Here is a 17,291-nt window from a genome sequence, read left to right as displayed (position 1 = left end):
ATTAACTTAATTAAATTAATATCTCTGTTACAATTTGATTTAAATTTAGTTTTAACCAAACTAACCAAGCTCTACGATCTTCTTTTCGTTGATTCCTGGTGTCTTCTTTTTTCTTTTGTTCTGGCGTCCAAAATGGCTTCCTCTTCTTGCTGGACAGCTTGCCTCTCTTCTAACAATGGCTTCCAAGCTTTCCCGCTTCCAGCCGAAGTACGTCCGCTCACCAGGCAATCCAAACTCAGAATGCCTATCTCCTCTCCGATGCCTATCTTCGATGTTTACTGATCAATCCAAAATAATCGATTTTGTTACAATTGGTCCGCTTTACTTGCCATGGTTTGTGATGCGAACAGTCTATTGACAATTGTTATGTTTTTCTATTTCATGTTTGATTTTTATTTTTCTATAATTACTTTATAGAAACAACCAAGGTTGAAAAACTTCAGTCCATCTCATCTGATCCAACCCAAACGAACACTTTGGAAGGACGTGCACCGCCATCTTTCTTGTTTCGAAAACAACGTATTTCTTTTAGACAAAGAAAACTGGTTAGCTTGCTTTTTAATTTAAAATAACAAATAACAATATTAAAATTATACATAAAATAAAACATATCAAAACCCTTTATACATCAAAATAAACTATTTACTAAAAAAGAGCATATTACAATATATTCATTCTACATATTCATATATAAATAACCTATAAATGTAAACAGACACTTCCATAGTTATTTTTGAAGAAGCCGTGGGGCGAAACGTTGGTTCATTAAAATAGTATATTTCTACTATTTGAGTTTTTTTGACCGCACCCGGACCATATTCCTTTCATAGTTATTTTTGTGTCTTACTTCAGAGCTGTTTATGATTTTGACCCTAAATGTTTACCAATATTCCACATTATCTCACAGGCCTTTATCTGCACAATGAGATAAAAACTTATGATATAGAACATAAAATGAATGTAAATACAGAATGTAGAAAATGTTAATAAGTTTACTATATAATCCATACTCATTATTACAACAAACCTATATACTTTGCTGATGAGCTGTTTTGGGCATGTAGCAGTTCAGGATTGAGTGTTCTGAAATTTTACCAAATATAACAATAAATATGGATAAAATCAACACCTGCGCGATGCTAAACCAGCCAAGAGTTTCTTATTCTTCAGAAACCATTATAAAGTTATTTCTGTTTGTTCAAAAATCTAGAAACAAGTTTACTGCAATCAATGAAGAACTACACAGTTACTTCAACTTTTATTATTTAAATAAATATTTAAATGAGGTTGAATATCTTCAATAAAGATTCTTCACAAAACATTATAGTCTAATGTTTATACATAATATCAAAATAATTTATTTCATTGTTTGAATAATAATCTACCCATTCTACTGCAGTTCTGGTAATGAAATTCATGGATAAATTATATGTTCATAACTGGGTGAAAAGTGGTTCATACACTGATAAGAGTATGATATTTTTTACCATTAGAAACTGTTGTTATAGATGATAGATCTTTACAATCGTAACAATAATATATCAATACTCTTCAATAACATTAAAACAAAAAGATTTAGGAATTTCAATACTTCAAATGATAAATGCCATTTGCATAACTGCAAAATTAATACTAAAATACAGCACCAATCAAACAATATTTCATAATTCCTTGGTATAACTGTCACTGGACTAAGTTAATAGAAGATAAAAACAGGCACAAATAAATTTAAAATTATTTAGAAATTTCACCCACCTTGGCGACCTTCATAAAACCATTCATATCCTTCATGGTTAACATCAGCTATTTCTTCTGGTGTTTCTAAAAGTTCAGGATTATGAAAATAATTATGAGGTATTGGGCTACGACACATGGCACATTTCTTATTTCCATGAGCAGCACCCTTCACACAGAGGAAACAGAAAACATGACCACAAGGCAACCGGGCTGGGTGTATACAATTTTGTAGACATATAGCACACTCTAAACTTTTTGTATCACCTGAAAAAGAACTCAAATTTTACTAGAATAATAGCAATGACAACTGAAAAATTATCTATCAATCATCTTTAACAGCATACATTTATCACTATCATCTTCTGTTAAATCAATCACAGGTTCTTCTTTTACAGAATCAATAACAACGCAGTCTTCTTCACTTTCAACATTGCCAGTAGATTTACCAGCATTGTCCATGGAACGTTTACGCAGCCTAGTAAAATATACTTTCTTGTCATTCTGTCCTTCAGCCATGTCAGATGTCACTTATATACTTTAACTGACGAGTGAAAACAACTGCGACATTTAAGCAATGTAAGTAGTATGCAAACCATACGCAAATATTTGCAAGAGGAATATTAAAAGATAAACATTGAACACCACCAAACTTCTTATCTAGTACAAAAAAACAATACAAGGAACCATGGCAGCAGCTTTGACAAGTCTAAACATCCAAAGCCTTCTTAACCTTGATGTTAGTTCTGTATTATGAAACGAAAAATTTAATTTTTGTCATGAAAATTAGCAGTGGAATAATTTTGTATTTATTAAACAACAAAAAAAAATCTTAAGATTTGGAATACAATTTTTAGTTGATTAGAAAATGTTTACAGGGTTGGGTTTAGTGTTCCATTTTTAAAACATCTGTAAACAATATCAACCCTTCTGTTTAGCTGTATTGGTTAGGTGATTATTTGGTTATAATTTTGATGTTAAATAATTTTTTTTAAGATTGGAGAAATTCCTTGGTTCCAGATATCTATTGGAAATAATTTGAATTACAGTTAATGTTGATTAATATGAGTGATTGTGCATCATAACCAGTGTTTGAAAATTGTTATTAGAATTTGTTCTTGTTTAAATTTTAGTAAAAAATATAGTGTTTATGAATCAATGTTGTTAAGATGATAGAAAGTCAACTGAAGTGGGGTAAGTTTTTATTTCTAGTTGATTCAGTTTCATAACTCCTGCCATGAGCATTTCAATCATTGAGTGCTGTTCCAAGAAAAAGATTCTTGATGTTTGATAAGACACTCAATAGGTATTTATTTCATGTTCATTATAAATTGGTTTGATTCTTGAAGTAATTTAATTTACCTTTCATGAAAATTTTGTTTTTAATATGAATACTTGTTAACCTTCTTCCAAAGTAGCTAAAATTTTGACACTATCAATAACATAAGTTTCTTTCTCTTTAATAAATATTTAGGTTTATTTTATTATCATTGGAGATTCCGATTGTTAGAAGCAATTCATAAATTATCTGTATGAGCAATTAATTTTTAATTTATTCTATCTAGATAGAATTATTAATATTTGTATGTCCTTATTTGAACTTTCAATTATATTATCTACCAATGGTATTGATAAAGTTGATTATAAACCATTACTTATTACCTCTCATGAAGTCTATTTGTTCTAAAATTACTAATAATTTTGTTCTGATTAACTAACTCATCAACATATAAACAGTATTACATAATTGGATTTTGCTATTTTCCTACCGATTAACATATTATTTTTAGCCTTCTTATACTTTCTCCATGTACCACACTCATATTTTCAAATTTACTATTATCAAGCTTGTTCCAGTGTGAGTTTTGGCTATCATCTAACTGGTGAGTGCAGTCGAGGTACAGATTTTGGAAGGGAAATCAGTACACTACATGTACCAGTCAGTTTTATGGTTTTCAAAACTGGTCTTGGAACAAACTTCCTGTATCTTATCTTAACATTTTTCTTTTAGACAGGTTTAAATATTTTTTTTATGTACCATATTTTCCATGTTAAGTATTTTTTATGTTTGAATATTTCCTTTCATTAACTTATCATCACTGTACATTTTTCCATTGACACTTTTTTTTTTTATTATTATTAATAAAAATGTTTTATTTCAACCTGTTATCAAACTATATCTTAAGCAGAGATAGTTTAAATTAATGGCTAATGCTTGCCCAACTGTGATCTTAAGCAACCTATTGATCATTGTTTATGCTGATTTGTATTATCACTTTAATATAACTTCGATAGCAGTCACTCTGACTGGTGGATGGGTGTGTACTCACTATATTCAATGTTCTTTTGTTATGGATTACTTTAATTAGATCATAAACGGTGACTTCTCCTTGCCATGGTTGCTGATAAGGAGTAAATTACCCAAAGGAATCATTTTAGTCTGGACTAAATGGCATGGTTATGAATCACTTTATGGTGTCATGTTGCTGATAACAATGGTCGACCATATTCTCATTATGTGTAAGTGAGAACATGCCTGCTTCACCAAGTGAGTTATGAACTAGGAACAAAACTTCTTTTCAGAAATATGTGGGATTAAATTTTCATTCTTCCCTTCCTATTGACTATTCAGTATTCAATATTATAATTAAGATATATTTTTAAAAATTATTTGCTTGTTTTTTTTTCCCTACAGTTTCCTTACACTATTTTTTAAGAAGGTCGAATGAAAGGAGCTAAGAGGAAGATTAAGCATCAAACACACATTTTATCCAGGAATAATTTATCAGTAATAGCAGTTATTTGCTTTACTGTGTAAAAGTATTCACTAGTGAAATTTTCACTGCAATGTTGTTATATTAGTTCCTCTTTGTATTCAATAAAATTTGAATTTAAATAAACTAATGGCTATTTTTTAAAATTTATTTCCTCAATCACCTCCAAGCGATTTATCATTTCCGATTTTTTTAACCATTTGTTTTATTGTTTCATTTTAATTTTAGGTAATCTACTACTTTCTAAATGTTCTCGCTGTGGTAAAGGCTATACAAATGCAGCTAGCCTTCGAAAACACATGAATTACTATTGTGGAAAAGATAAGATTTGTTGTTCGTATTGCCCGTTTAAAACTATTTACACCAGTAATATGAAAACTCATATAGTTCTGAAACACCAACCAGACATGCTTAATTCAGAATTATAAAAAAAATTCCTCCAAATAATTTGTATGTAAATTGCTCAATCATCAACCTGTTGTTGTTCATTGATCTTTGACAATGAATATTTTATGTTGCTGAAAATAAATACAGATTAAGACAAATTAAAAAGCTGTAATTTTTATTTTACCCTAATTCTCCTTCCTCTGCATCAATTTTTATTTATTTCTTCTTTTCTTATTCCTGCATGAAATCTTTCTGAAATAAAATGAACTTTACAGTATGTGGCCTTGCGCTTCTATTTTTATTTAGTTTTTGAAAAATTATTGAGCCAATTTTTTTTAAACCTGAAAAATTTTAATTTATAACTTCGTTAAATCCTTTTCCATTTGTATGTAGTTAAGGTTCTAATGTTTATGTAGATAAAAGTCTGATATTTCTCCTGTGTGTCTCTTTTCTTTTTTATCTGGAAAATTCCCTGGTCCCTTTAGGTTTAAAGGATGGGAATTCTCTCTCCACAATTTTTTTTTTTTAATCATGATATTTCTAATTACGGCGTATTGCTTTGCACTAAAATCTTTTACTAATTAAAAAAATTGGTTCACCCTTTAAATTAATTTATTCAAATCCAGATTTTAAGTGATAATTTCATCAGAAAAAGTTAGTTAGTACTTTTTAGGATTTGTTTAACACTTCCTTTTTGTTATGTTAAAGTTTGTACTACATTTTAATGGAAAAGATGCGTTAAAATCTTCAACCAATCCTTCTTTTATTTTCTTGAATTGCTATATTTTATTTGTTCATAGGCATCCAAATGTAAATACATCCTTAAGTGCATGTTTTTTTTTTTGTTTTTTTAAGTATAAAATATTTATCTCTTTGTAATATTGGTTTTTTATTATTTCAGATTGGCCAAGCTCGATGAAACCTCTAGTTGAAATTATCATGGATAGTAAGAATTCTCAGCTTGATATTGATCCTCCACCAGGTCGCTACGAATGTGATAACTGTGGCAGGTCTTATAAACATCAGTTCCATTTAAAAGCTCACTTACGTGAGTGTTCAAAGGAACCGCTGTTTTCTTGTCTAGTTTGCCGACGACGATTTTACCATTCACGTAATTTGGGTCGACACATGCAAAATATACACAAAGAGCCCCCAAAAAGAAGAACTGCCGAATCTCATAACAATAATGATCCTAAATGATAATATTTCTTCCTTACGAGCTGTCAGTGCCTCCTTGTACGAGCCAAAGAAATACTTTTCATTCATAGTCATACCCTATTCTTTTTAACAAATAGTGGAAAATATTCAAGATTTTATGAAGAGAGCTATGAAATAATTATAATATAAATAAATAACTATAATACTTGCTCTCACCATTGTGCTTTATTTATAATATGGAATATTTTCTACTGTGACATTTTATTGAGTTTTTAAAACAAATTTTTTCTGACTGATTTTATGATATCATGTCATCGGTATTATTTGAGGTACTAAGCGCATATTTATTGGATTAAGGGCCAATTTACTGATTCGTTCGTTCATTCCTTTTTCAGAAATTGCTCAATAGCTTGATAAAAAATTGCTTAAAGATTTTATGAAATTAATTCATCGTATATTTAGTGTTTCTAAGTTAATGTTTGTGTGAATTTATATTTTTTTCTGCATATGTTAAGTTTGTGAATTAGGATTTGTTTTATTTTTGACTACTCCTTATCCCAAATTTATGATTTATTATTTAATATAATGATAACTTTTCCATTTTTATTCAATTACTTGTCTTTAGCTTAGTTTTAAGTATCCTTTGTTAATAAACAACACAATGTTTAATTATTAGTATTCAAAATAAGTTTAGTCACCAGTAAGTGTGAAAGCTGGAGATAAATAAATGCTTATGTATCTTATTTATGGTAGTTTTTCTTATAGCAGGGAAAAAATTCTTAATTTTCAGATCTTTCGTATTTTTTTTTTCAATGTCGCTTGATTTACGTAATATTCTAACCTAAGTCTCCTCTCACCGTTTTAAATAAATGTTTCAAAGATGATATAAGGCTGTCGCTAAATCAGAGTAGCATCAAGTCAGTGACACTCAAGTACAAACCAATATAACCGATTTTTTTTTTCAAGCCATTAGTTTTGTATTATTTCCAAGAATAAAATTACATTCATATATAAACAAAAAATATGCATTTTCAACCCTCTAAATTAAAAACGGTGCACTTCTTATCGGAACCCTCTATAAATAAGACAACTGTCGTTTTAAACCTACCTATTTGGACAATTGGGTAAATAGGTGTATTCATGATATTTTGTTAAATGTAAAATGTTTTACCATATGGATTGTGAGCAGCCCTATTTAAAGTCGTGATAAATGTTAAATGGATAATAGTTCATAGCGGATCTTTTGAGCAACTTGTTTAGTAACCTTTCCTCCCAAAACTTCATGTTATTGTTTACTTCTAAGTTTTAATTACAGTAATTTATTACAACATGCCTAAAATAAGTAAAAAGTAGAAGTGTATAAGTTTGGCTACTGATTGTATTTTTAAAAAGTCCAAAACAAATCAAAATACAAACTACAAGTAATCTAACATGACAACAATTAAAACTGTGACAAGCTCAGCTGGTTTGTTGTGTGACGTCATTCTCCATTTAACAGACCTAGTAACACACTCTCAGCCATGTTACACATTATATAGTTTTAACATGGCATAAGAAGGAAATATTTCTCCATTTAACACGGTTTAACATGTTAAACTAAAGATCATGAATACCCCTAATGAAAAGCCTTTTTGATATTAAAAAATCTTAGGTCCCTTGAGATCTCAGTTATACAGGTTACACTGAATGTGAAATTTGTGTGATGTAATTTAATTATATTGTAGTTTTTACATCCAAAAACATTTTTTCAAACCAGATAAAATTCAAAATATACTTTTCTGAAAATTGTTGCATTCCACTTTTTTACAAAAAATATTTTTTATAATTATGTTGCCGTATATATTTTTTTTAAATCCTGAGTATAATATATTTTACTAGTGTTAACTAACCATTCTATGAAAAACACATGCTGGTGACTAGATTGAAAGTTCTAAAGATATGTAAATATGTAAAAAAATTAAGTAAATATTTTTTCATTAGTGTATTTAAAATTTGATTGCAGATATTGTAACAAATTTATTTTTCTTATTTTCAAATAGAACATTATTTATGACCCTGATTACATTTTTCTTTTGAAATTTACCTTGGACCTTGATTTTTTTTTCCTTTTTTGTTTGAAAAAATTGTTTTATTACTTTAGTGTTGTTATTGTTTTGACACTAATTTGATGTATTTGACATTTTTATGTATAGTGTCTTGGTATGAAATGTATCAGAGATATTAGAAAAATCTTTAAGAAAAATAAAAGTTATTAATTTATAATATTTAACCTTATCAGGTATTAAGGTATATAAAGAAGAAGAATAAATATGTTATTATAAATCTAATTTTAAAAATATATTTAGATCATTTTAGTATTGTGGATTAGTACCTCCTTAATATGGTAGGTTATGTTATTTATTTGCATTTTTTATTAGCTGTTTATTACTATTGTAATTTTCTAATTTTTAAAAACATTTTACTTCAGGCTTGCTGCCCTTCAGATGCGCTACTTGCCCTAAATTGTACAAGCATGAACGAAGTTTGAGGCTTCATGTACGTTATGAATGTGGAAAGAAACCTGAATTCTCTTGTACCTCTTGTGATAAAATGTTCCACCAAAAAGGGAATCTCATACGCCATATGCGGACGCATAATTACTACTTATTTGAAAGCTGTCGAAAACATATAATTTTAAAATAAAATTGAAATGTTCCTTTGTTTTTTTTTTTTTTAGTTTTCTAAGATTTATTTAAGTTTCTTTTGCCCTGATCAACTTAACTCAGTTATTGTTATTATTTTATACTGCTTATTGCTGGACAACTGAGCAAAACTTTCACAAAATTAATTTTTCAATATTTTCTAGTCTTTTATTATTTTTATTTTTTATCACACCCATAATTTGTTTAGTAATAGTCAATACATATGAATATTGGTAGCTTCATATTTAACCATTATATACACCAATGAATCTTTTTAAATAAGTAAAAAATAATCAAAAATTGGAATTATATTTATTAATACTAATTTGTCATAAAAAACAGTAAATTGTTAGTGTTACAACCGGGTTTTTGTTTTCTATTTCACTTTGCATTATGGTGTAATTTTGGCTGATAATGCACATTTTAACCTAGTCAAAAATTAATGACTGTAATCCTATTCAGATTGCTTTGAAAATTGTGTAGTACTACCTTCTAGCCCTTCTACACTATTATCTAATACTACCTTCTACACTACTATCGAATACTGTCTTCTAGCCCTTCTACACTACTATCTAATACCTTCTGACCCTTCTACACTATTATCTAATACTACCTTCTACACTACTATCTAATAATACTTTCTACACTATTATCTAATACTACTTTGTACACTACTATTGAATACTACCTTCTAGCCCTTCTACACTATTATCTAATACTACCTTCTATACTACTATCGAATACTACCTTCTACACTATTATCTAATACTACTTTGTATACTACTATCGAATACTACCTTCTAGCCCTTCTACACTATTATCTAATACTACCTTCTAGCCCTTCTACACTACTATCTAATAATACCTTCTGACCTTCTACACTATTATCTAATAATACCTTTTGGCCCTTCTACACTATTATCTAATAATACCTTCTAGCACTTCTACACTACTATCAAATACTACCTTCTAGCCCTTCTACACTTAAGAAAAACTTTATTAAAATACAAAGTTGTGCTAATAGTACCTTCTAGCCTTTTTACACTATTATCTACTATTACCTTCTAGCTTTTCTACAGTATTATCTACTACCACTTTCTAGCCCTTCTACACTATTCAATTTTTTAAGTTTTGGCCTCAGAACCATTTTCATAATTACTGTTTATCATTACCATTTTCATGATGGTTTTTTAGGGTTAACTGTCTTAACCGAGAATATGAATTTGGGACAAAAAAACAAGAAAAGAATTCCATATTCTGCATTTTGTAGGAGATATTCACACTTAAAGATTTTCATTCTTATGAATTATATAAGTTATAATAATTAATTGTTATTATGTAAAGAATTAAGGCTATTGATTTATTATAACCTAAATTATTAATAACAATGAAAATCTTTAGAAGAGAATATCTCCAAAACAAAGCGTTTACGGAAATACTTTCATAAGGAATTTTTTTCTAGTTTTAAAATACTTAATTCATATTTTGAGTTTGGGCACTTAACACTGAAACTATCTGTTTAATAGCTGTATATTTTAATCCATCTGACAATGAATTATATAAAATATTCATTCCTACATCAGATCAGTCTCTAATTCTATCTGTTTCGATTTCCCAAAACTTTATTTGACCCTCAATATAAACAACTCTCGGGAATATGTATTTTCTTCTCAAATACCTTGCAAATGCTATTTTCAGGATCCTAAATATTCAAGAATAAAAGTTAATTTTATTGATAAAATAAAGGTTAATTTAATTTTTGAGCCTTCTGGTTTGATAAAATCAGATTATTATTCCAAAAAATGAATTTAGCTATGTACTGTTATTTATGCATGGCATTGAATAGTATCAACCTAATTTAATATAACTCAGGGATTAATTATAAATTATAGGTATGTTAATACAATGTCTTTGTATTATATTTTTGTGTATTATTATCTTTCAATACTGTGGTCTGTGTTAGTTCTAATTAAATACGTGTATCTTGTGAATTATTTAAATATACTTTTTTTGGTTCCTTCTTATTTTAATCCTTTTATTTTCAGATATTGCAGTGAATGAATGCTTAGCTTTTTATTATTTTGTCTTCTATTTTATTTGTTATTAACCTTCCCGCTTTCTAACAACAGTTTTATTTTCATTTCTTAATGTAGATTTTTTTTTTTGTCCATTTGTTTTAAATTATCGTAACGTTTCCTAATAATTTTTATTGCTGACAGGTTATTTCACCACTGTGCTTCCATGGTGCAGGAGCCAGATCTCGACTATTCATAAGTGCTCGGACTGTGGCAAGACGTATAGGCACAAGTTTCACCTCAAACGCCACAAAACTTTTGAGTGTGGCAAAGAGCCGAAATTCCAATGCCCTCATTGCCCTCACAGATCCAAGTTCAACTTTAACCTCAAAAAGCACATCCTTAATATGCATTGCGATAGGCTCTTTGCATCGCCTGCCATCAAAGTTGATCCCAACGTGACTGTATGAGTTACCTCAATTCTGAGCCAACAGTGCCTCAGCTGTATTTGATGTTACAAAGTCACCTTTGAAAAGCATGAGTGTTTTATTTATGAGAAATAGCAAATCTCATTGACCAATAACCTCTTATCTCAAATCGAGTAAAACTTTTTAAGTAATAATTAAAGTAATTTTTTATTATTTATGGTTTATGGTCTAATAATGTAATAGTAAATATCTAACTCATCGCTACTTTGTACCAGCCAAATTAGATATTGAATATAATTTGAATTCTTGTTTGAGACTAGTTTGTTTATTGATCATAATAAAAAATATCCATTAAGTCTCAACTTGTTTATTTTATTTTTTCAGCACTCCTACGTTTCGGTCCTTCTGGCCATTCTCAAGGATAATTTATTCTAAATATCACAGATATGTTGTCAACAATGAATTATTTGTATATATTCTTCCAAATTTATTGTTGTTAAAGGGAGTGATGTAGAAATGGTAAATGAAATAATATTAAAAAGATTAGAAATAGATTGATAGACTAAAATGTCATCTGACAAAGGAAGAATATCCTGTAATTTTTTTATTACATTGTAAATGTGATAATGTAAATAAGTTATCTTGGAAATCATCAGAAGGGCTTAAATGTAAGAGTAGAGAAATAAGAAAATGTAAAGGTGGATACATTTTTTTTTTTCCAAATGGATATTTTTTATTATAATTGTTAGATATTAAAGTTATATTGAAGAAACAATCCTATATGAATTATTGTTTGCTGCGTTAAGGTTGCGTATTGTAATAGTTGGTTATTGGTTTTGTGATTGTGCTATTATTATTAACAGGACTAATTCTGATAATCTTGAAAAAGAGAGTATTGTTTATATTATTTAAATTATTTGGAGATTTATTGGATATAGGAGTTGAAAATTAAATTATTTTTATTTAAATCTATAAACTTCAACTTGAATCTATTTATTTAACAAATGACATTTCATACAAAAATTACTCAGGTTCTATTGAAGTAAAAATTTTATGGAGTTGTATGTTAATGTTGTATGATGTTAACACTTGAACCAAAGGTTTTTATCGAATGTGAAATGATAATTACAACAATTATTAACTTACATATTACTGAATCAAATGAAATGAAGCAGTTATGTATTATATCATTGTTAAAAAAATTATTTCCCATGCACAATATTAAATTTTAATTAATTTATATTTTTAATTTGTTAATTTTTAAAATTGTTCACTTTTGTTTAAAAGTTTATTTAATATTTTATTGTATATGAAAAGTATAGTTGATTAATTCTGTGTAAACGTAACGAATGCAGAACAGATAAATAATGAAGATTTTTTTTCTTTAAAAATATTTATTGACTTCGTTCAAATAATTATATTTTTTCTGCTATATTTGTTTTTGTCCTTACTTGTTCTTTTTTTAAAGAGTTTGATGTTTTTGCTGTTGATTGTGTATTTAAATTTATTATCGACCATTGTAACCATTGCAGAAGTTTCATTTATAATCATTGCAATGAATATTTTTTACCAACATCTTTTTTAATTTTTTGTTATAAAAATGCTAAGCTCTAATTTATCTGCTTCTGCCACTGACCTGCCTATATATTTTTTTTTTCTCTCGTGTTAATATTAAAATTGTTAGACAAAAAAATATTATAGACTGGTTGTGTAATTTTAACTATTTTATTTATATTTAGATTGTTACGGTGTTGTTTAATATCATGTATAGTTTAGCAAAAGTTAGTGGATATCTGTAGAGAAGATTATATTGTTTTACTGATTAAATTATTTCTGATATTATATTTTGCTATGATTATATTTTATAATTTCCTGAAGATTGAAGATTGGAAATAATCATATATATATATATATATATATATATATATATATAAACAAAGATAGAAAAGAGGTATTTAAGGGAAGTTTATCACTCGCTATATACTTTTAAGACATGAATAATAAATCAGTCTCTCATGAGCTCATGTAGACATGTAGTGAGCACTACTCCAACTGCATGATTAAAAGAAGTTCATTTATATATTAGGTACATGTGCATTCTTATGTTGGAAATGTCTAGTAAAATTATGTATCATAAAATCCATCTCATAGAACATAAATTGCAAATAATTTTAAAATCTACCACACTTTACACAGAAAAACGTTTCCGGCAGTTCTAAAACTCTTACTAATTTGCTCATTAATTTGATACAATAATGACTTTGATTTTTTTTTTTTTTTTCGCTGATAACTACTAATCATTGCATCCTAGCGAAACAGTCATGGTAAGAAAAATTACAGAGCACTAAATTATGTGTCGAATAAGTACCATAACTTATTAATTTAGTTAAGTAGTATGTTGTTAAGTCATAAACCAAAAACCAATTTTTTTTTTTATAAATAGTATCCAAAACTGAGGTATAACACTACATGTCAATCCAAACTTTAAACGGAAACGCATTTCTTGTTGTCCTAAAATGCTTACTTAGCAGCTAATTTGTATGATCAAGTAATGAATTAGAAATTTTAATTCCGATTGATCTTTCATTCAGTTTAGACCTATAAATTCTAAAGTGAAATAGTTGTTATGAAACAAATTGAAGTATCAAATGAGTACCATAAAGTAATAATTCGGTTAATCGGTATGTATGACTACTTGTTCTCATTGTATATGGACTTCATGCGACCATATCACTTATTACTATTACTTGATGGTATACTATTACTCATTCGATGCATAATTTAATGTTCTTCAATTTGTTTTACTATAACTTTTTACTAGGATTCACCGTTTAGAATTTATAAATGAAAAACCTATTGGAATGAAAATTTCTAAACCGTCACTTTATCTAACTAATTAGCTGCTTAGGAACTGTTTTAGGACCGACAGAAATTTGTTTCCGTTTGAACTTTAGATGAATATGTATTACTATACCTCATTTATTGTCAAAATTCGTTTAAAAGAATGATTTTTGGTTTACAACAGGCTACTTAACTAGATTAATAAGTTTGGTACTACACATTTCCGGTTAGGAATTATCTGCGATAAAAAAAAAAGACAAAATTCGTTACTTTAATTAGCTAATCAGTAATAGTTGTAAAGCCGCCACAAATGTGTTTTTGAACTAAGTGTTTTATTATTATTTTAAATTAACTAATTTTTAAAATTATTTACATATAGAGATAGAGTTTATGCTTCCGGCTCCTCTACTAGTTTAATATATAATATTAAACTAAATTATAATTAGTAATTAGAAGGAAATAGTGAACTATTACCTCTTTATTATTTGTATTTTGAAAATCACCTTATTTTTTTTTCAGTGAATTTCAATACGTTTTCGCTACTTTTTGATGTTGATATCAACTTTGTTGCCCAAGTCGTTTATAAATATTTATAAGCTTGATTTTATTTCCTAGGAAGTTGTTTGTTGTTTTTATTTTAAGATGTTGACATAAAATTAGAGTTCCTATATAATATTACCAATATTCATTGATAATTATGATTAAGCATAATTAAAAATTATAACACAAAAGTGTTTAAACAATATTATTCACTGTATCAATTTCAATGCATCTAATTCAATATCAGTGAATGGTATCATTTGAACAATGTTTTGTTTTAATTTTTAATTATGTAACCATGAAACAAAATTTTGAAAAAGAAATGGATATAATTAACAATAAGGAATAATAGTACTAGAAGATGGAGAAACATCCCAAAACGTACCAGCAAATATAAGGATAATATTCTATAGGAAGTCTAATTTCACTTTGACGTCTTAATATAAAAAATAATATTTATGCACTTATTTCATCAGATTAATTACTTAACAATTTTCTTATTTGTACGATATACACTTTTTCATTCTTATCAAAACCTACCTTCACCAGATTAGGGCTGTTATCAATGCTGTCTTATATGTTTTCGAAAAGACTGAAAATTATATATTGAGTAAATAATTAGTGTGATAAAATAAGGACATAAATATTTATTAACAACTTGTAATAGGAAATAGAAACAACATTTTTTGAATATTTGTACAAATCAATTGTAATGTTCTTCTTAACAATGGCCTAAACGTTGGAGAAAAATAAACAAAGTTTTAAAAGATATTTCAGTATCAAGAGATATTTTGTTTTAATTTAATTTATATATTCACAAAATAATACGTAATACATTAATAAATGAATAAATACCTCTTTTCTTTCCTTAACTTTTTTTGTCTTGTGTTTTTACTAAGAAAAGGAATTTCCTTTGCTTAATAGAGACTTCAATAGTTCGTCCTAATCTTTTGATGTGATTCTAACCATCAAACTTGGCTTTCATATTTCTTAAGAATAGGATACAAAGACTGACTTGTCTGTTACTAACTTGCTTATAAAAAAAAAATCATTATGAAAGTTTTTCAATATATAATTAATTATAAATGATACAATGTCATTTAACTATTACTTATCAATGTTTTGAATAATTATATGAGAAAATTGAAAGTAATGTTGCAAAGTGTATCTATCAGTCATGATCAATTGATATCCAAAATATGTGAATGTTGATATTGAAGTATGGTTGGTGTATTATTATTGAGTTTGATTTGTTTGTACTAAACCTTATACAAATGAAAGTTTAATATTTATTGTTTAATTTTATTAGAAGTATGGATTGAGTCGTAATGTTTCATCTTAAAAATTATCTAATAATAATTTGATATGGAAGAATTATCAAGTCATTAAAACTTATTAAGACTGTTTTTAATTTATAAAATTAATATTGTATTTGGTATTTTAAGAGCTTATCATTTTATTGTTGTTTGATAAATAGCAATTTAGAGCTCTTTACTGAGTGGACTAGACCCTTTCATATGTTTTTAATTTTAATTTTTACTTCTGATTAATCAATTGTTAACCTCAGTTGTCAACTTACTTATCAGCTGAGATGACATCTTTTGTTTTTAATATTCTTATTTTAAGCTGAAGTGCCTCTGTTATTGTAAATTAGCTTGAAAGATTGTAGGATTGTAGATGATTCAAGGAATAAAACAGGTATTCATTTCTTCAATATTTTTTCCTCATTTAGACTTCCCTAGATAAGTTTTACTTTGAGTTAGAATGTTCTTAGCTCAGTTCATTACTATTGTGTTTTAGGTCAAATTCCTTATTGAATGTCTAACTGGATCGGATCACAAAGGGCTAATTATTTTATCATTTATTTTTTCCTACACCAATTTTCAAAATTAAGATATCTAATGAAATTTTAAATTTATTTTTCAGAAGTAATCAGTGTGCTCATGTTGGGCAAGTCTTATTGTGATGTTTGTGGCAAGTCTTATGTACACCGTAAAGATCTTACTAGGCATAAGCGTTATGAATGTGGAGTTGTACCTCAGTTCCCATGCGATTTGTGTTCAAAGAGGTTTCGCTACAGGTCCTCGTTCAAAAGTCATTACTTGCTTGTACACCAGAAGAATGTAATTGATCAAGTTTTTAACAAAATCATATGATCATAAATGATTTTGAGAAGGTAACTATTTTGTCTTATTTAATTGTATCAAATTGGACTAATGCATGCCAACCTAAGCTGTGAATATTTTTATTTTAGAAGAAGAAGAAGTTAATAAATTAATAAAAATAGAGTTTGTTATTATTTTTTAAAAATTTATTTATTTTCTTATTGAGACATTATGTTTATGAGAGAATTTTATTGTAAGAAATGAAATAAATTGTTTTGTTTGTTTTGTTTTTTTTATTTAATACATTAAGTTAATTCTAATTTAGGGAGGTTATTGTCTAATTGTGATCCATGCATGTTTTGTTTTTGTGTCAGAAATATTAATTCGACAATTTTTCTAAAAACTGTATCATAATTAGACAAGTAGATAGTTTGAATTTATTTTGATTTTTGACTAATCTTTTTTTTATTGTTTGTTTTATACCAGTTAAGACTGAACAAGGAGCTGAATTCGCCTGTCAAGGAGGGGAAGGATCGTTTGTTGTTCAAAGGGCTGATGGTTCATTTGTATGCCAGACTCCTGAGGGCTCCTTTGTTTGTCCACGACCAGAAGGATCATTCATGTGCCA

General features: G+C 27.7%; 1 protein-coding gene and 1 non-coding gene across 4 annotated transcripts in view; one reads left to right on the top strand and one right to left on the bottom strand.

Moving 5' to 3' along the window:
- LOC106686149 (Ring finger protein 146) overlaps nucleotides 1–2,609 on the bottom strand; it is a gene marked incomplete at its 3' end in the record, with an annotated part of 12,888 nt that extends 10,279 nt beyond the window's left edge. Inside the window, 2 exon segments of the mRNA XM_014429307.2 lie at nucleotides 1,756–2,001; nucleotides 2,082–2,609. Of these exon segments, the coding sequence (XP_014284793.1) occupies nucleotides 1,756–2,001; nucleotides 2,082–2,253 (418 nt within the window).
- Nucleotides 2,610–2,691: 82 nt separating this feature from the next.
- On the top strand, nucleotides 2,692–17,288 carry LOC106686150 (uncharacterized). Of its 3 annotated transcripts, none has more exons than XR_010844612.1 (4): nucleotides 2,692–2,928; nucleotides 5,797–6,131; nucleotides 8,521–16,256; nucleotides 16,485–17,288. It is a non-coding gene; the product is annotated as an uncharacterized protein (transcript). The 3 variants fall into 3 exon arrangements; XR_001343961.2 differs by having other exon boundaries at nucleotides 16,359–17,288; XR_010844611.1 differs by having other exon boundaries at nucleotides 8,521–16,734; nucleotides 17,150–17,273.
- The last annotated feature ends 3 nt before the right edge of the window (nucleotides 17,289–17,291 follow it).

This window comes from Halyomorpha halys, unplaced genomic scaffold (assembly GCF_000696795.3).
Source record: "Halyomorpha halys isolate HHAL.00 unplaced genomic scaffold, Hhal_1.1 Scaffold785.1, whole genome shotgun sequence".
Classification (NCBI taxonomy): Eukaryota; Metazoa; Arthropoda; class Insecta; order Hemiptera; family Pentatomidae; genus Halyomorpha; species Halyomorpha halys.
Note: the sequence above shows the minus strand (reverse complement) of the source record. Positions and strands in the feature narration are given on the sequence as shown.